Source organism: Myzus persicae, unplaced genomic scaffold, assembly GCF_001856785.1.
Source record: "Myzus persicae strain clone G006 unplaced genomic scaffold, MPER_G0061.0, whole genome shotgun sequence".
NCBI lineage: Eukaryota > Metazoa > Arthropoda > Insecta > Hemiptera > Aphididae > Myzus > Myzus persicae.
In genome coordinates, this window is record NW_019103155.1 from 53,204 (window position 1) to 73,926 (window position 20,723).

The 20,723-nt window shown below is 30.4% G+C and overlaps 2 protein-coding genes across 2 annotated transcripts; one reads left to right on the forward strand and one right to left on the reverse strand.

Annotated features, from left to right (window-relative positions):
• The first annotated feature begins 11,414 nt into the window (after nucleotides 1–11,414).
• On the forward strand, nucleotides 11,415–13,456 carry LOC111033887 (zinc finger MYM-type protein 1-like). Its single transcript, XM_022314828.1, has 3 exons — nucleotides 11,415–11,594; nucleotides 12,005–13,022; nucleotides 13,083–13,456. Exons 1-3 carry the CDS (start codon nucleotides 11,415–11,417, stop codon nucleotides 13,454–13,456), a joined length of 1,572 nt encoding a protein of 523 aa, XP_022170520.1.
• A 1,789-nt stretch (nucleotides 13,457–15,245) lies between these two features.
• LOC111033878 (B-cell CLL/lymphoma 7 protein family member A) lies at nucleotides 15,246–17,884 on the reverse strand. The gene is made up of 4 exons (XM_022314812.1): nucleotides 17,541–17,884; nucleotides 16,534–16,609; nucleotides 15,853–15,961; nucleotides 15,246–15,746 (listed from the first exon to the last, which is right to left on the reverse strand). The coding sequence occupies exons 1-4, from the start codon at nucleotides 17,630–17,632 to the stop codon at nucleotides 15,622–15,624; spliced, it is 402 nt and encodes a 133-aa protein (XP_022170504.1). The 5' UTR covers nucleotides 17,633–17,884; the 3' UTR covers nucleotides 15,246–15,621.
• Nucleotides 17,885–20,723: the final 2,839 nt, after the last annotated feature.

Consider the following 20,723-nt stretch of genomic DNA (forward strand, 5'->3'; position numbering starts at 1 on the left):
AAATATAGTACACGATGAATTTTAATTTAATATGTAGGTAGTTCATAATAATAGTTATAAAAAAAATGTAAAAAACATTGTACATCACACAAAATATAATGATACAAATCATGATCATCACAAATAGGTATTTTATATTATTATTCAACTAATTCTTACCTAATAACTAAAAATAAGTAATGAGTGTCTTTTAATGTGGAAGATGTGCCTATAGTTGGACACATTAGAAGGGTTACAAAATGTTAGTATAGGGGCAATCAAGCACTTTTTTTTTTTGACAATGGTAAAGATTCCTTTTAAGAGGATTAATAGAGGAAATGCCAGGGAGTTTAGGCAGTTGTTGTAAAGTATCTAAACTGACAGAGATGTTATTGGGCCCATTGGAAAAGCTGTTTTTAGTGATTGAAGAACTGATAGTACATCGTCACATGAGAAAGAGGAGTCGGAGGGGAGATTATATGAGTAAGTTTTAAGTATTAACATTGGTTGAGAGGCCGATAGGTGCTTGAAAACTCAGGAAAAAAAATTATAAAGTAGAATCCCCGAGCTTAATCGGCTGCCTGATTCTTCGCTAGAAAGGTGTACAGAGGAAGGGATTAAGAGCGTTGCTTCAGATCTCTGGTGTATTTGCAAAAGTAAAATGAATCGAAGGAGAGGTAGCTCTCAAACAAGAGAGAAAAGACTAAAAGAGATGTAACTATGTTATGTATAACAATGATAACAGTTTTCAGTTGTGTTGATTTACAGATTTGTATCCATTTAAACCATAAATACATTCACAGATAAATTGTTTTAGCCGTAAGCCGATATTTATGGAGATTAAGTAATTCCAGTGGTTTTCTTTTCACTGAAGTAATAAACTTATCTTCATTTTCCATATTGACTATTTCTAAATTTGAATTTTTTAACGCACCGCAGTTTGTACACGAAATGACGTGGTTACCGAAATGTGTAATGCACAATGGCGATAATTAAGACATGAAATCTTAAATTATTAATCACAATCAAAGAATTTATAAGATATCGAAGTATTGTATCTTTTATAAATTATGGTAAAAAAAACGTATCTAATATATTTATGACGAGTGAATCGCTGTTGTACCTTGAACTTTAAATTTATAAAATTATAAAAGTTACATAAAGTGTTTGTCAAGTAATGAATATAGTGTGTATAATACATTTTAATATTTTTGATATAGTCTTGATATGTTTTACAAAACAGCGTATCCAAGTATTGTATAAGATATTTAAGGCTATAATGCATATTGCCACTCCCCTCTTAAATTTCGAATTTCTATTTAAAAAATATGTGTTTTTCAACGCTGATTTCGAAACTGTTTGAAATTTTTTGCGGAAACCATTATTTTGGAAGTTATAGCCTTCCAAAGTTTGCGATTTAACGTTTGTATACGCATGAGCGCCACACTATTTCGCAGCCACGTGGAGTCACTCAAGTTTGGCGACCGGAGACCGATCTAGGACAAATCGCCGTCGCCGTTTCGCCGTAAAACCATTTTGCCTTCGCAGTTTCGACGTGAGGCCACTTCGCCGTTAAACAAAATTTTGAGCATTTTACTTATTATTATTTACTATACACATTTTCTTTAATAATAATAAAAAATATTTATTTTTCGTCAATAATATTTAATAATACCTAATAATCTTTTATCGACGTCTAAATAGTTTACTGTGTTAGTGTGTTCCGATATCTAAAGGTTTAGATGTGCTGCAGAGTTTGTGTTTATCATTGCTTATAAACGCGTTTAGCGATAAATGAAAATAGGTAGAATTAAGATAATAATAAAATAACAGCCTACAGATATTTTTTAGTGGACAGTGTAGTCTGTAGTGTGTTATTTGCTAGCCTCTTCGCCGTTAAAAAAAATTAACTCGTAACAAAGCATACTCTTGTAAATATTATACTATAGTAATTAATTGTATTGTTAATCATTATTATAAGTATTTACATTTAACATTAATAACAATAATTTTATAAATACACAATACAATACACATTTTTCAATATTCAATAACAGTAAAAATATTTCATTTTCGTCAATAATTTATGATAGTAATAATGATAATAATAATAAATAAAAAATAAATAATTTTAAGCATTATAAGATACCTGCATAAAATACGTCAATATTTAATTATGGTAAAAAGATCATTTCAAAGATATATTCAGAGAAATTCCTCGCAAAAATAATATTAAACTAAGGTTACTATAGTTCCTCACAATTTTAATTAATCTTTTATCGACGTCTAAATATTTTTTTTATTTTTTTGGTGGACTTCTCCCCGCTTCCAACTGTGCATAGTATGTATCACGGCCAGATTGGATTTTACGTAGACTTGAAATAAACGACCACAATGTTGGATGGCTGACACTCATTTCAGTATTTAATCTAAAGAATATTATGATTAAAAATATATTTTTGTGATTGTAATTAATTTTTAATTATTTTTAATTACCTCCGGTTGGCAGCTTCGGCATAATTATTTGTACGATCTTGACCAACGATTACTCGATCGTGTACATTCCATAATGCCGGGGGAAAAGTGCTGGTCTACGTCCATTTTTTGATCTATTTTTGCGGCCCAATGTAGTTATCCTCAAACCAATTTAAAAGATCGTGTAACTCGTCTGGTAAATATTCAGCTAGCTCGTCTACGGCTTTATCAATGTCTTCAATTTTCACTAAAGCTAATGCAGTTATCATTTTAACGGAGAGAGCAAAATCTGCATTACTATTATAATTTGAAATCAAACCTAAACTACACATTTTTAATCGGAAATTTTTCGTCAGATGATACAAATATCCATTAATTTGAGCGTTTGGAAAAGATTCTTTCATAGATATTATAGCAGCATTTTCCAAATCACACGATATAAAATCAGGACATAAATTGAGTTTTAATTGTTGTAATCTATGAAAAAGTTGTTGGTATGTCTTAGATTGTTTATTTGGTAAAAGTGCATAGATAAGAGGGTGTACACCTCCAATATCTTTAGCCAGTATAACGTAAACTTGCGCGAAAAGAGGAGGTGCAATCTTAATTGTTACGTCACAAAAACATATTTTTGACCGTTCTAAAATATCTAAACTGCTTAATCTACCAAAATTTAAAATTCTATCTAGACCTGGCCCACTATCATCGAGTAAAAATTTCTCATTCACACCTTCAGAGGGTGAATAAATTGTGTACGCTTCTGGAATTATTAGAGAAATTAATTCTTTAATGCACAGGTGGACGTTAGCGTACCCTAAAAAATATTACAATAATATTTATTTTTTATTTTTTAATTCACTCAAAAATATTATATCACTTACTTTAGCTGCTTGTGAAAGTCCAGTCGTACATTCGTTCAATACTATTGATGTAGATTCTAGCGTTTGTTGGGATCGAATTTTAATTTTAGTCACAGCAACTTCTGCTTCAACTGCCGCGGCATCTGAGTCATGAGAGTGCTCATTGATTCGTTTTAACACGGTCAAATCGTCTACATTTGTGTGAATTCGAGATTTGCAGATGTTTCTTCTCCTACATCGCCAAAACGTTTTTTCCCATCTGCACTAAACGCATCGAATATAAACATAAAACCATTATCCACAAAAACATTACGCCGACGAATAGTTTCTACGCCTGCCATTTTGGTAATGGCGAGCAAATAACACACTACAGACTACACTGTCCACTAAAAAATATCTGTAGGCTGTTATTTTATTATTATCTTAATTCTACCTATTTTCATTTATCGCTAAACGCGTTTATAAGCAATGATAAACACAAACTCTGCAGCACATCTAAACCTTTAGATATCGGAACACAGTAAACTATTTAGACGTCGATAAAAGATTATTAGGTATTATTAAATATTATTGACGAAAAATAAATATTTTTTATTATTATTGAATATAAGAAAATGTGTATAATAAATAATAATAAAATAAAATAACGGCGAAGTGGCCTCACGTCGAAACGACGACGGCAAAATGGTTTTACGGCGAAGTGGCGACGGCGATTTGTCCGTGTTCGACCGGAGACGGTAGGCGAAGGGAGCCATTATATTACTATAATAATTATTATACCTATGTACTTATGTTAGTTCAACAGGTTGGCCATCGACTCTGTTAAAATCTCCAACAACATGTTCTATTTCGAAACCTACACAAGACGGTTTTACACAACAAGTTGAAGATTTTCGACTTTTCGTCGGAGCGTAGCGCAGCGAGCGAGTGGCAACGCTAGCAGGTTATATGCATTAATATGCTCAGCGCTGCTGTAATGTAGTGGCGCGCATGCGTATAAACGTAAAATCGCAAATTTTGGAAGGCTATAACTTCCAAAATAATGGTTTACGCAAAAAAAATTCAAACAGATTCAAAATCAGCGTTTAAAAACACGTCGGGGACCTGATCTGGATTCGTATCACCTACTTTTTGGGATATGGATGAAAATAAAATTTAAAAACATTAATAAACAAAGTGCGCTAAATACAGGACGGTTTGATATTGACAAACTGGAAGACCAATCAACAACCAGTGAATTTAATAACAAAATTAAAGAAATTTTCAAGGTGAAGAAGTAGCAGCCGACGCAGTTGTGGATAGGAACTGGGTTCAAATAAGAAAATCCATTAATATTGCTGCAACAACAATATTAGGAAAGAAAACTTCAAAGATCAAACCTTGGTTCAACAGAATCTGTGAAGAAGCTATTGAGAGAAGGAGGGTGGCAAGAAGCAATTGGATAAATGACACAGAAAATGAAACTTTACTCGGCAGGTACAAAATTTGTCAAAGAGAAGCGAGTGGTACCAAAAGAACCTCCGGGACATGATGGAAAAAGCAGAGCTCGGCTATAAAACGCATAAAACTAGAACAATGTACAAGCAGATAAATCACCTTGCTGGAGGAAATAAGAAGAAAGAAAGATTCTTAAAAATGATGACGGCTCAGTTGAAACGTAATAACTTCGAGCGAGGAAATAGCGCAAAGATGGCAAAGTACTTTGACAAACTTGTAAATTGTGACGAACCGGAAGAGGTATTTCTTTTTTACTTAGAAACTTGGAATGAACAATATTGTCCAGAAGTTTGAACATCTTTACTAGTTTGTATTTCTATAGATGACTGCACCTGTTTTATTTAAGCAATACATATTTCGATGATTGAGTAAGCTTAGGTATATATTTCTTAATGTATAGATTTAGAATGGAAGTATTTTTTAAGTACTATAAAAATTACTTTTAATTTACATGTACCGGCTAAAGTCTACTTTACCAACCCCCTCACGATTTTCAAAATTTTTTTTTCAAAAGACTTGTTTTTTATGCTTAAAACGATGGTGTAATTTTTTTCCCGGAAACTATTATTTTAGAAGTTATAGCTTTCCAAAGTTTACGATTTTACGTTTATGCGCATGTGCGCAACGCTACTTGACTGCCACGCGCAGCGCCTAAAACAAATTTTTTTTTACGTATTTTAAAAATTTTGGGACATATAGTCAGTTTTGGGTAAGTAATATTGTGAATCACGTCATTATTAAGGTGAAATATAAACTATAGTTGAGTACCTAATTAGACTAGGTGTATTAGCCCAATTAAAATAAATAATAAATAAATACTGTAAAAATGTAAAATATATTTGATACTAATTTTAAATTTATACTAATTATAAATTATATCACACAATCATCATCTCCACTGAGTGACTCATTTTCACTGTCTGACTCCTCAGTTTCTTCAATCTCCACAGAATCAATTTGCATTGCATCATAGATAGATCCAGCCATTTTAAAAAATTCAACCAAAGGATCCAACAATATTACAGTACTTCTTCTTCTTCTTCTTCTTCATCAGCTTAGCGGTCCATTCAGGACCAACGCTGTCATCAAAATCTCTCTCCACCTCTCTCTCTGATATGCTGTTTCTAACGTTGCGTCCTGGTCTATCATCTCTATATCTTTGGCAACTACGTCAATCCATCGGGTTTTGGGTCGTTCTAGGGGTCTCGTTTTATTTATTTTATTGATAAGTACATTTTTAATTAATTGTCCATCTGCCCTCCATGCATGTCCAAACCATTCTAGTCGTTTTTTCCTAATAAAGTAGAGTATGTCTGGCTTATTATAAAGAGACTATATTTTTGTTGCTTTTTCTTTCGTATGTCTGTGTTTCTGGGTTGAAGATTGGTCCATAAATGGTTCGTAACACTTTCCTTTCGAACGTGATAAGTCTTCTGCTATCACCTTTAGTCAACGACCAAGTTTCACAGGCGTATGTTATCACAGGTCGAAGGTAGCTATGATATAGTAGTTTCTTTGATCCTCTCGATAACAGCATAGACCTCAGGAGTTTGATAATACTGAAATAACATCTATCTCCACTAGTGATCCGTTCATTTAATTCTATATGCATATCATTTTTGTTGTTGATGTTTACGCCTAAATACTTAAAATTATCAACTTTTTCAAATTTATAATTATCCACTACTATGAAATCTATATTTGGTGGTCTTTTCGATACGACCATGTACTTAGTTTTCCCCTCGTTTACATGTAATCCTATTCCTTTACTTGCATTTATGAGTTTAGATGTTGAGTTGATGATTTCCTCTTTGGTTTCACCCATCAGCACAATGTCATCTGCATAAGCTAACATAACTTGTTCGTTGCTTATCTCTATCCTTCTGTCATAGTTTGTGTCTCTAATTATTTTTTCAGCATTAATTAGTTAGCGTACCTCCGCTATCAAGTCGGGTGATGGTCGGCGAGCTTATCGGACGCCGATAACAAGTCTTATACGGAATTGTCATCCGTCCTAAACTGGAACCATAACGCATCTAAATCCGCAGCGTTTAGCGCAAACTCGGGAACTAAATCTGGCTCCACTTTAATTCGTAATTCCATAGCATGTACAGCTCGAATTTGCGATATAACAGCTGTACGCTTCATCTTAGCACCTGCGATCAGGCGCGTAGTACGCTCAATTTCTTTCTCGTCAGCCATTACGAGAGACGTGTATTAATCAAGTACGAATAAAAAAATTAATTATGTCGCCTATAGGCTATAGGCACCATATTTGCTGTAGAATTACTTAATTTTCACAACACGTAAAGAACTTTATCTGTGCAATAGCGTGCTTTTTTTTTAATTACACTTTCCAATCATTTTTTATAAGCAAATGAAAAAAAAACAAAAAAACAAAATGTTAGAAGCAAATAACTTTTATTGAATTTATGTTATCCAAAATATAGGCACGCTGTTGCATAGATAATTTTCTACTCGATAATATGTTCAGAAATTTTGGAGCCACTACTACAAATACAGAAAGATAAAAGTTGTCCCGCGCAAAACAGTTTTTGCAATGTTGTTCCTTTGTAAGACGGAGACAACCCACGCAGTGTGGCGTCCTCTTAAACATTACCTAATGGCTTGTATACAGAAAACAGTCGGAAAAACCATGATTAAAGAATCTAATCAGCTCTCAACGATTTATCAAATGTAAATTATTATTATGACGGAGATAGCGTGGGTAATATCCGTTAAGTCGATTTAAGTACAGGTGTACACCTGGCCATACGTGAACGTGTAATAATAACGTTACCTACCATTAAATATAATGCCACTTACATTCATAAAAAGCCAAAAAGGCATATAAAAATATGCTTATAAATAAAGGTTTTTTATATAGTATTCATAATGTGTACGAAACAAAAGTAGTATGGTGTTGTATCGTTGAACTTACAAACATAGTTTATTTATTATGTATTTATTTTATATATTATTTCCTCTACGTTCCTCATTAATGGTTTGTAAAATATTACACTCAATACTTAATATAATCATATTATAAAACTTGAAAATGTAGCTACCTTGTAAGAATGTAAGCTGTTAATGGTAATTTAAAAAAAAGTTGAACGTAAATCCACAATAATTTTTTATGAGCGTTTAAACTTAGAATTTGTATTATTATTATTATATAACTGTGAGAGATGGACAATACCAAAAATTGTTATTACAATATTCGATTGATAGAAGATGCTAATGTTACTTCCATACTTTTATAAGCTTAGAACATTTTGTTTTTAATATTAGCTACTTATAAAATTTAAAAATTTTTAAAAATAGTGAAACTAGGTCATAATATTTTTAATTTATAGTAAAATAAATAGACATTTTATATTTTAAAATAATATTACATTTGTTTTTAAATTATTTAAATGTATAAAATAATGATTATTATAAGTTGTTGTATTAAGCTTTTAAGTTATGTATAATTTAAATTAAGTACCAAAAAGAAATATTATTACTTAAAAACTATATTATGAAAAAATCATGTAATAATTAAAATTCAAAAACAAATTATACAATTGTATGCACTCAGCTAAGTAACAACATAAAAATAGTATATTCGTTGAAACTAGGTTAAGACAACATTTAAGTAATAAAATAACAAATAGTATAATTTTATCTATAGTCCATAAATATGATTTGTCCAATGACAATAAATAGGTTAAATTTGATTATATAAAGAATATGAAGCGGAGACATAAAAAGGTTTTTTTAAAGTTTGATGGGACTCAGTTAGTATTAAAACAAGGACTCAATTAGTATCATACCTATCTAAAGTGTCACAGTACTCAATTAGTATAATATCTTACTACATCCCAGGACTTAATTTGTCCTAAAAGGTCTTATTGGGACTCAATTTGTATGCAACCTCGTTGTTCATACTGCTAGTAGGTAGGCCAAGCCTGTTATTGGTTGGTCAAAAAGCATGAATATTCAATACAAGACTCTTGATGACTTATGACAATAGCAGTTGAAGAATATTAAAAATACATAAGCATGATTTTTTTTTTATAATCATTTAAAGTTCAAATGTTGACAATATTTATCAAATTGAAAATTGAATTTGTAGTTATATATGTATACAATTTTCAGTTTTTATAGCTAAGGATTAAAAATAAGGTTCCACTTAAACAGTTTTTTCCATAACTAAGAAATCTAAAAAATATATGAATACAGTTATTTTTTACAGACATTTAGATTCAAATTTGGACAAAATTGCATAATAACACAAATAATAATGGTTATCATTTTGTTGTAATTCGGTTCCAAAACAGCCCAATTTTTCATAAGTATATTTAATATTTTTCCAGCATCACTGAAAGTTTAAGAATAATATTTATTCAACTTACCGGCTACCATATTTAATAGGTAATATCAATATAAAATATCCTAAACTGACATACTCTCTCCGCTTAGAATCGTTTTTCGTATTCAATGATATCATATCATTCAATTCAAATTTAATACCATCCATTACAGCAGTGTTTCCCAAAGGGTGTGCCGTAAAATTTGAAAGGTATGCCGCGACAACTTGAACTTTTTTCATAAAAAAAACATAAAATGATTTTTTTTCAAAATATTAAAGTATATAATACAAATAAAAATAATTAATACAAAAATTAACTTTAAAATTACAAAAAAAAAAATAATTACAAATTTTAGTATGAACGTGTGCTTGATGTTGTTTGCATAATAGTTCAATTCTAGGAGGGATCGACGATAAACACACCCGCATTTCTTGTTCAACTGATAAAAATCGTTCACGTTTCTTATTTTTAATATTGGTTAGCGCGGAAAACCCAAGTTCACAGAGGTATGTTGTAGAAAATGGTAATAATATATTTATTGCAATTTCTGTAATTATCGGATACTCAGTTTTAATAAAACTCCAAAACTGGAACAGTTTAAGTTCATTAAAATATTAAATTTTAATTTCAATGAACGATCAGATTGAAGTTCTGAAAGTTGTTCTTGTTTAACTAACCCTAGATGTGATATTACATCTGATGTTACAGGAAAAGAATTGCGCACCCAATCATATTCGTTAATAACCAAAGATGGGAAGTATTTTGTCATTATTTCTTATATAATTTTAAGATGATTTATTATCAAATCAGATATTACTTCTCCATCAGGATCAACATCTGCTGTTAATGGAAACATTTGCCGTTGTTTTTTCTACTTGTGGTATCCAAAGATAAATTGTTCGTAAAAACCCATTTAATTTATCAGACGATGTTAATATGTTTTAATCTTTACCTTGCATATTGGAATAATGTATATTTAAATGGTTAAAAATATCAGCTAGATAAGCAAGTTCTGCAGACCTTGATGGATTATTTAATTGAGTTACGAAATCGCTGTTTGGGTCTTCATTATTGAACAATTGCAACAATTCATTTTTCATTTCATAAAATCTGTTTAAAACCTTACCTTTTGATAACCATCGAATCTCAGTATGTAAAATTAAAACTTCACAACGAGAACCAGCTTCTTCGCACATTTTTTTGAGAGTTCATTTAATTTAATTTACCATTATTACCAAATCAAGAACATTTTTAAGCTCATCTGGAATCAATTTAATCATCAAAGCTTCACGATGTATAAAACAATGGGTTGAAATAATATTTGGAAAATCTTGTTTTAATCTCGAAACAAAGCCTTTAAATTTGCCAGTCATTGCAGGAGCTCCATCTGTGTATAGGGAATCCAAAGTGTGCAGTGACTTATAAAAACCAATAATAATGTGCCGCGATAGAAAAAGTTTGGGAACCGCTGCATTACAGCGACCTATGTACATTGTACAGCAGAGCGACATCCACTTGCCCTCTTTTTTTATTTTTTTATTTAATAATTATTATTTAAAATCATGATAATCTATCATATTTATCATAATAATATTTACAAAATTCAAAACAAAACTGATAAAATTAACTAAAATATAATCATAGGCGTGCGCACAGGGCGTGCCGGGCGTGCCCAGGCACGACCCGTGATTTTTCATGGGCCGAAGCGCCCTATGCCTTAATTTACCGAAATTACCAAATAGTGGATTTGAAAAAATTGAATAATTCACTATGTTCACTCTGTAGTTGAAAGTTTGTATACACTATACAGTATGGTGTATTATAGTCGTATAAACATATTATTTTGACTAGTATCAAAATTGTTTTTATAGTTTATTTATATAATTGATGTATAATATTATGTAATAATAACTATAAATAATAATATGGTAAAGATTGTTATCTTATTATTGGAATACCGAATAATTGAATACAAGTTTACCGTTTACGTAGGGTTTTCCATCATCATATAATATAATATAATATCATATCATGATAATATGTTATTTTTACAAATTCAGTACTATTGTTATTATTAGTTATTAGTTATTACTAATATTCTCGCGTTCGTGTGCTGTGGACTGACGGACTGTGTAGCGTGTAGTGTGTACACAAATCATACCTACACGATACGTCTTTCGCGTCCGTGGTGAGACTTTGTTGTGTTTTAATTTTATTTTTAAATTGAATTTGATTGTACGATTGAACGATGGATATTAACAAAAGTATAACTACAAAAGGAGGAGCTGCTAAAGAGCGTGAAAAAAAAAGAATTAAGTTAAATGTAGCGGCAAAATCGTGTCAAAATATACAACACTTTTTTATGCCAATAAATAAAATTAATGAACACGATATTGACGATCCTGCATCTGTATCAAACTTGATCTTGGTAAGTATAATAATACACAGACTATTTATTTTCTTATAATCTGTAGGATATAGTACATTACATGCATATAGCTTAGCTATTAAATTATAAATTAAAGTATTAAATGCTCTACTCTTGAATACTGTCCTAGTGCCCTGCTAAGCAAAAGTGCTGTTACTTGAAAAAAAATTATTATTTGTATATTGTATGCGATAAAAAATTTTAAAATATGCATTTTAAATTTTAAAAGATGCACATAAAAATAGAAGCAAAAATATATTTATTTATCGAAATACAACAATGATTAGCTGATTGTCTTAATAAAATATAATTGAGAATAAAAATTAAAAATTAATAAATGTATATTTATTTTTATAGCACTTTTGCTTAGCAAGGTAGTATACATATATTATTTTGTATTTTGTTTTAAGAAGCATAACAGTGAAAATCAAATAAATGATGAATGTGATAATACAAGTCAAGAAAAAGAGCCTAATTTAAAAGTTGTCACCTCATCTGATACTCAAGTAATAGAATGTGAAAATACAAGCCAAGAAGATTACATGACAAATTTAGAAGTTATTACTTTATCTGTTTGTTTTGATGGAGCATCGACCATGTCTGGTCATTTAAATGGCGTTCAATCAAAATGCAAAGAGAAAAACAATAGCATAATGTATGTACATTGTTACGCTCATTGCTTAAATTTAGTGTTGGTTGATTCTATATGTGAAAAATCAAATTCTAAAGGAAAACAAAATCGATTAGTTTTTAATTTTTTAGGAACTGTTCAATTCATATATAACTTTATAGAAAGTAGTCCTATGCGACACGCAACTCTGGAAAAAGTTGCAAAAGAAACTGGTGATAAACTCCACACATTGAAGTCATGTTCAAATACAAGATGGGCTTGTCGAGCAGAAGCTGTGAAAGCAATTATGAATAATTATGAAGTTTTGATTATTGCAATAGAAAACATTTGTGAAAATTGTTCAGTGCCAGAGATGAGAGCTAAAGGAATTGGTTTATTATATCAATTAAAAACCTTTGATTTCATTTTTGGTATGCATATGATGAATCCAATTTTAATGTTAATTTTAAAAGTTAGTACCTTACTCCAAGAACCAAATCTTAATCTTGTTTTGGCAATGAAAAATGTTAATAGTTTGAGAAGTACATTAGATAGTATGAGAAATGATGACAGTGAATACAAACAAATGTTTGATAGATCTGTTATATTATGCAAAAAACATGATATTGTTATTCCAGATAGTAATTCTCGCAAAGTTTCAACTCGTTTAGATTCTAATTCATCAAATCAAGCTTTTTTTAATACAAAATTTGATGAATTGAAAATTACAGTATTCTATCCATTACTTGACAAACTACTCAGTGGAATTGATTCAAGATTTAAGCAGGATACATTTGACTTGGTTGATGCTATGGCATGTATGTTAAATATGAATTTAACTCAAAATACTACAAAAATATTATCAACATTTTCCAAAGTTTCAGAGGAAGATTTAATTACTGAACTGAAACTTTTAAAAAATTATGAAAATGCTATGCAACTAAATGGTGCTTCTAGTAAATCTATTTATGAATGGATTGATTGGTTGAAAACAACTGGAAATTCTACAGTATATACTTGTGTTTTTAAAACTTTGAAAATGTTTACAATCATACCTGTAACTAGCTGTACTTGTGAACGTGTTTTTTCAAAATTAACTATTGTAAAAAACAAATTACGCAGTACAATGAGTCAAGAACGTTTGGAGTCATTATTACTGCTTTTCACTGAACAAGAAATGGTATCAAAGGTAGATTTAAATGCAGTAATAGATGAATTCAACAGTAAGGGGAACAGACGAATGTCTCTCTAAGGACATAAAATATATTTATGATTTCTACTGTTTCTAGATGACGTGAATTTCTGTAATTCATACATATTATATTTGTTATACTTTATTCTAATTTACTAGTACTTGTATTTTTTTTTTTTTATTTGAACAATCAGGTTTAATATAAAGTATTTATAATTATATTATGTTGTTATTATTATTATTATATTATTTGTAGCAATTATTGCTATTGTGTACTATTAATTATTATTATATTAAACTATGTAAGAAAATATAATATGTGATAATATTAAATAGGTACTTTTATAAAATTTAGATTTGTTATTATATATATAAAACGGTTGACTAAGTGGCCGATGATAAATATGGGCACTACCTGCTTTTAGAGTCTGCGCACGCCTATGAATATAATATACCATATTGATATTTGTACTATGAAATCAGTTAATAAATATACAAACATTTTTTAACATGAAAACAATGGTGTAATTGTCGTTTACATCTATAACTTTTTAAATAAAATTATAAAAGTTTAACTTTGTATTATTACAGCGGGAACTATAAAAATAACGATGTTTGAGTAATAATTTAATATTACATAGATATTGACATGTTGTGGTGTAAACAGCGAACGCCTCGCGATCTAGTGGTCATATCGCACACCTTATTTCGTGTAAATGGAATGACGGAATAAAATATGGCTGAGCCCGACAGCCCGTTGAGTGCGTCCGTTGTGCTGACGGCAAGGCGCATGCACATGTCAACAACGTGGTACACCAATATAATTATTTTTTTTAAAATCTCAATATATTACCAATATCGTATTAACTAACACATGGTATAAAAAATAAGAAGTACGTTCAACAAAATCCTTGTTTTTGCACTAGTTCTCATATGCGCATCGCCTTTATTGTGTTTTTGTACCTAAGATTAATAAAATGTATACGTGTGACATCATGTTGAGTTTATTGTTGGTTACATAATATTATACATTGCCCCTTAAAAATATTCGTAATCTTATCATTGATCAAAAATACATATTTTTATTTCTTAAAATATGTCCTGTGAACTAACCCAGATTAATCTGATCAAATTTCCGAAAAATAATTTAAATTCTCTGTGAGGTTTACTTCATTACTTGAGATCCATATCCTCACATTTTAAAATTATTTATTTGTGTTAAATATTATTATTTTAAAAACAGTACAAATTCAAAAAATAGAAAATATGATTTTCAAGAAAACCCATAACGAATTCAACTATGATTTTAGGAGTTGTACTTGGTTATTAATTATTATAATAGTCTGTATAATTGGCATAAAATATTAAAATATATTTTGGTAGAAAACAAATTGATAGAATCTTCTTGTATAAGTTTCTAAGCAGTTAACCAACAAATTGTTTGTCAAGCAGTCAATCATTTGGGACTGTAAGTAACGAAACTAGAAAACAAGTTTGGTTATATCAAGTTTGAGTTACAATTATCCATGGTGTAAAATACATTTTAAATATAATTTATTGTATTTTTGTCTATTTCCTGACTATCTTTTTATTTACCAATGTTAACATTTAGATTTACTAATTTATAAAAAAATAATAATATCGTTGATAAAAAACAATGTCACAAAACCCAAAGGCTATTCATGATTCCAGTAACATCAAACTTTACAATTTAACATTTCACATTTAAAATCTTTAAAAACAAATTTTCATGCCTATTTTTTATATTTAATATTGTATCTTTTGATAATACTCAAAACTTTGTTACTGAATCTTAAAGAACCACAAGCTAAAATAAATCAAGAACAAATTTTCATTTAGTCAATGGCAAAATACGCAAAGTCAATTATATTTGTTTATACCATTGAATTAAATTTTGATAGTCAAAATATGAATAAATTAAGTTTAAAAAAATGAAATAAAAAATAGCGACTTAAAAGGTAATATATACACAAATGCACATTGTATGATTCTAATACAAAAAAATTCAACACCGAGGAATGAATGTTTGTCATTGGGAGGGAAGGGAGAAGGCAGGACAACATACACATACAGCACAATCAATAGTAGTAAAGTACAAAATTTCCGAACAATTTAAAAAAAAACATATAGAGGTAGGTAATTAAGTGTTTTACACAAACAAAAATTCAAATTTTTTTTAGGGGTAAAGCAACAGTAAGGAAAACTTATTCAGTTTTTATTTGTTTAGCTGGTGGCGGTTCACTGTTCTGTGAATTGGAATCTTCAGAAAAACCCAACTGGGTGGCAAATTCGGTTGGTTCTTGTGAATGAGAATCGCTGACAGAAAATGCTGCAATAATAATGTAAAAGAATTTAGTAGAATTATAATGTAACTGTGTAACGATAAAATTATAGTGATTAATGACAGTATTATTGTGTATTTTATGCGATCTTACAGGTATTTGAGTCGTCAGCCATGGAGAAATTTGAGTGCGTTGCCTCGATAGGTCTTTTGCCCAACATGTTTTCTTTGTTCGAGTGAGAATGTTCTTTTGACTTTTTCTTCTGAAAAAGAAAATTATAGGATTATAAACAATTTGTTATATGATAAACTGTCAACATAATAGTATAATAGTATAGTAGTATAGTAGTATTTGACACAATTATGAATTAAGAGGACACCACACCCTCATGTGTGGTTTTTGTCTTACACAAGTACGACATATCACATTTTTGCTCTCTAGTTTTAATAGTGTGTTATTAGTTTTGATATTAGAGCAAATTGACCTATTATCAAACTTTTAGGTAAGAACATTATCTGTGTTCTCTCATTGGTTTTTTACGGTATTTCATTTTTAAGTGAATTATGAGAATTTTCAAATATTAATACTTTACTTACTCATAACTCACTTAAAATTTAAGTAAAAAACCAACGGGAGAACATAGATAATGGTTTTACTTAAAAGTTAGATAATAGGTCAATTCAATCATTATCAACACTAACAGCACACTATTATAGCTAGCCAAAACACAAATTTGCTATGTCGTACTTGAGTAACAAGGAGGCAACAAATGTGAGTACGACGTCTTCTTAATTCTTAAGTATGAAAATAAAGTGCTATTTTAATAAGTCTAACCTGTTCGTTGGATATTATGGGTACCCATTTGTATATTTTCATGGTAGTCTCTCCAATTGTTACCCATTTCTTTTCCCTAGAACAGTAAACCAAACTATGAAAATATTGTCTTTATACTGTACCTGAATTTTAACTTAAATATAGCTAGAGTTGGAAATTGTATTTAAGCAAGGAATTCAGACATTTTTAGACCATTTATTCTTACTTACCTACCTTATAAAGTAATGGAGTTAAATATCCTATACAAATTAACAACATTTTTCTCAGTACACTACCCGAGACACTACCTATATAATTTATTGTTCTTTAAGTAAGTTAAATAATTAAATTGTTATGTAACTAACCATTACTAGAAACATAAGTACTTAAACACGTAGATTAAATAATTAATCATTTAATAGAATGGTACATGGTGAAAACAATTTAAGTGTGAAATAATTTCTACTGCAAAAAGAAAACTTAAACAGGCATAGAGTAATTGGTCAATATATAACCCGAAAGTTAAACTAAATTAATGTAAACCATAAAATTAGTACAGTACTGAGGCATGTACTAAACATATAAACGTTTAATAATAGGTAATTATAATAAAAGTAATTTCATTAATGGGTGGCAAAAGTACCTAACTGAATATTAATATGTATTAAATTTGTACTGGTTGTTTTGTTGACAAATTTACACAGCTCGTTAAGAATAAAACAACTGAACATCCAGAGTATGCGATTTTTGTGAGAAAACAAATTGTTTTGTACGATGACTACATTGCGATGACAGAATGTCTACCACAAATGTATCCGTAAAATATATCAAGCACAAACGTTTGCACCCAGTGGTGGATATAATCCATCGGCGAGCGACACGTTGAAAAAAATACTGACAGAGGACGACGTTCAAATAATTACACTCATAAGGGGAAAAGTCGAACGCAGCATAGTTTGTTAGGCAGATATGATATGAAAAGAAATGCTCTCATTTATACTCTAAATTTACTTGTTTGTAGCACTCACCACCGGCGAACCTTATCCACAACTTGCATGACCCTCTTAATGTCATCTTTGGCCCTGCTCCTGGTCTCCGCACGCACTGACCGAGACATCATAATACAAGCGACTGGCGGCGCTGCTGTGTGCAAGGGAGGTGTCCAACCCAAAACGCCGGACGGACGGCTTAAAGTGGTTGATCGGTGGCGGCAAGTGCGATGCACCTCCCAAATCGGGCAACCGGACGGTCGGACAGGAAGATGGCCCCCGAGAAACGACAACGACTCGTTGCGACGCCAGGTATGGTGCCCGGTGCCGGATCACGCAGACTCTGTAGTGCGTATTCCTGTAGACTGTAAACAACCACAAAAAATAATCGATAAAAAAATTAAAATCCCGAAACTGTTATCATATTGTATCAGTCAACGCGAGCTGTGCGCCATCTGGTCGCGCGAACAAACGGTATCACTTGCCGCTCAATCGTAGTTGTTATTTTCAAATAATATTATATTACGTTCCAAATACCAATTATTTAAAAAAAAAATATTTTTTCGTTTTTTTTTGGGGGTTGGGCGGAGGTTGTAGGCCCGTAACCACTTAAATTGAAAGTTTTAGGGGGGGGGGGTGAGGTGCCAGGGAGGCATTTGTCCTCTTTACATTCGGTAAAAGCAGTCAAATGTTGGGCTAGTTATTGGTCAAATAACGTAATATTATGTAGGCATAAGCACTAAAAAACTATTGTTACGTTAATAATTAATAGTTATAGGTTTTTAGTTAAAACATAAATTTTTATTGTCAGAAATTCTAAACAAAATGATCACTTTTAAATTTATCCGAGATTTCGAAAATACCTCTATACCTAACTATTACCTACCTACTTAATAGCAGTAACCTATATTCTATTTACGTTTTGTGCTTTCTAGCGGTCTTGTTTGATGTTGTATTTTAATTTCTTCGATATCTTTAGAAAAATACCTATAAAATGACGCCTTCTGAACGTCTTTTTTGCTGAGGTTATTTAAAATGGCGTTTTTGTCGCCAACACGTATACAATTTTATAAGATGAGCATTGTTATTCGAGATTTAAGTGTAGGTAAGTGAAAATTTGCTTGTGGACAAAAATATTAGTTTATTTTTTGGTTCAGTTATGTGGGTGGGTAATGGGTTAGTCAAAACTTTTGCCCTCTCCTATTAAAAACTGAAATGACGAAATTAGGGACATAATATCTGCTTTAACGTATAATACGGCGAACACATATTTTAAGTATTGCACTTTAGGTCTATAGCCGTATATAGCACAAACTAATATAGAATTTACTATCTATTTATAGAATGTATATCCTAGTTCGAGTCGTATAGCCATATGTACTATATATAGGTAGTTATGGGTAAGAAAAAAAAATGTTGATGTAGGTAGGGATTATTCCTAGTTCCTAAAGTTCATTTCTTTTATGAAAAACATAACATAAAGTCATAAAGGCAACACATAACACTACATATTGTTAGCAATTTAATTGTTGGGAAAAATATTTAAAATCATTTTCTAATATCTCTTTCAATATTTATGAAAGCCAAATTTGAAAACCTGCCTATCTTGAAAGTTAAAACGTACCTAGTTGATATAAACAAAATTGTTGATTGTTATTTCTTTACTTTTCCATATCCAAAACAAAATATTTTTTTCTTCTATTGATAGTCGGTATTGACTTATAACTTGCTACATATTTTATTTCCTAATAATGTTTGTGTAGGTGAGTGTGTGAAAGCGATCCACAGTCAAGTCCATAGAACTCATGTTTTTGCAATTTGGTAGGTATATTGGTAATCCTATATCCAAGGACGAGTACCTCGAAGTCATATTTTAAAATTTTTAATTTTAAAGAAGGACTCACACGTGGATTTTTTTGGCTCACGGAAAACGAATGTTTTTTGAATTGTAATGGTTACAAAAAATAAAATATTTATTATAATTGGATATAATTTTAGACCTGTATGGCTGTATCTATTTTATAGTTGGTCAAAATCACCCAAATAACAGTGTTAAAAATATGTGTAGTTTACTAGTTTACATTTAAAGGAGTACGAGACAGAGTAAATCCACTGGTATTTCATTTGTCATATACAATACCTTGCAGAATCAGCCTTACTTGATAAATATATCTGCCATATAATATAAATGGCCCTTACTCGAGTTATGCAAATAAGTTTTCGACCAATTTTTGTCGATATATTTAGGAATATTTACGAATTTTCAGACTTATTTTCAATAAAAAACATTTTGAATTCAGTTCACCATAAAAAACTATCACATTTACTTTCTTGATTTTCATTTTTAATAAAGTATATTATGGTAATTCTAACGAAAAAAATCTGAATTTTGAAAACTTCAACAGTTTGTGATAAATAAGAAAGAAAATTTAATGTTACTTAGTAGGTACCTAGTAATGAATTCAGAATTTTGAGTAGAGTCCAGGGGGGGGGGGTAATTAAGTTAGCTTTAATTAACTTAAGTAAGATATTAACGAGATAGTCATCATGCTTATTATTTCGGTATAACAAAACAATTATTTTGACTCACAAAAACGTCCGCGTGCTCAGCCTTTAAAACTCTATTTTTTAACTTTTCTATGAAATTACATAGGCTAAAATTGGTCGACAGCTCATTAAATAGTTTTGGCCAGGTAGACATAAAATATAAATTATAAAAAAAAAATCAATTAACTTTTTAACTGTTAAAAAATAGTCAATTTTACCTATAGATTTTTCTTTAGCAATGCAGGTTTCCGAAGCTGGATTTTGTTATTTATTGTCTTGTAAGAATCACGTGCAGTGAAGAGTTTCAGACCTTTAGCTTTAATTCACAAATTTACTACACTCCATTAAAGTTAAAGCTTTACAAATAGTGCTTGAACTAGTTGAACTGGGAGAAAATTGAAGTGGGATGCAAAAGTGTATAAAAAAAATGGCGTAGGTACTTGAATATGAAAATGTCTTATTGATTAGGATTTCATAAGAAGGGGTACGCATAAATATTTTCGAAGAAGAAATGGACTCCGTCCTCTCGCGTCCTCCGCAAATCAAATTTTAGAAACAAACCACTAAACTTGTAGGTATATACTTGAAAAAAAATGAGTTCCGGTTCAGAAAATTGTCCATTTTGAGTAGGTAACTACTGCCAAAAGTACAAAATGAGATTTATTCCTATTGAAA

Coding starts and splice junctions, on each gene's coding strand:
- LOC111033878 (XM_022314812.1), bottom strand. CDS start 17,632: ATGATGTCTCGGTCAGTGCGTGCGGAGACCAGGAGCAGGGCCAAAGAT. Junction 16,610..17,540: donor GTGGATAAGGTTCGCCGGTG/GTGAGTGCTACA, acceptor TTACTGTTCTAG/GGAAAAGAAATGGGTAACAA. Junction 15,962..16,533: donor CCATAATATCCAACGAACAG/GTTAGACTTATT, acceptor TTTCTTTTTCAG/AAGAAAAAGTCAAAAGAACA.
- LOC111033887 (XM_022314828.1), top strand. CDS start 11,415: ATGGATATTAACAAAAGTATAACTACAAAAGGAGGAGCTGCTAAAGAG. Junction 11,595..12,004: donor CTGTATCAAACTTGATCTTG/GTAAGTATAATA, acceptor TTTTGTTTTAAG/AAGCATAACAGTGAAAATCA. Junction 13,023..13,082: donor CTTGGTTGATGCTATGGCAT/GTATGTTAAATA, acceptor CATTTTCCAAAG/TTTCAGAGGAAGATTTAATT.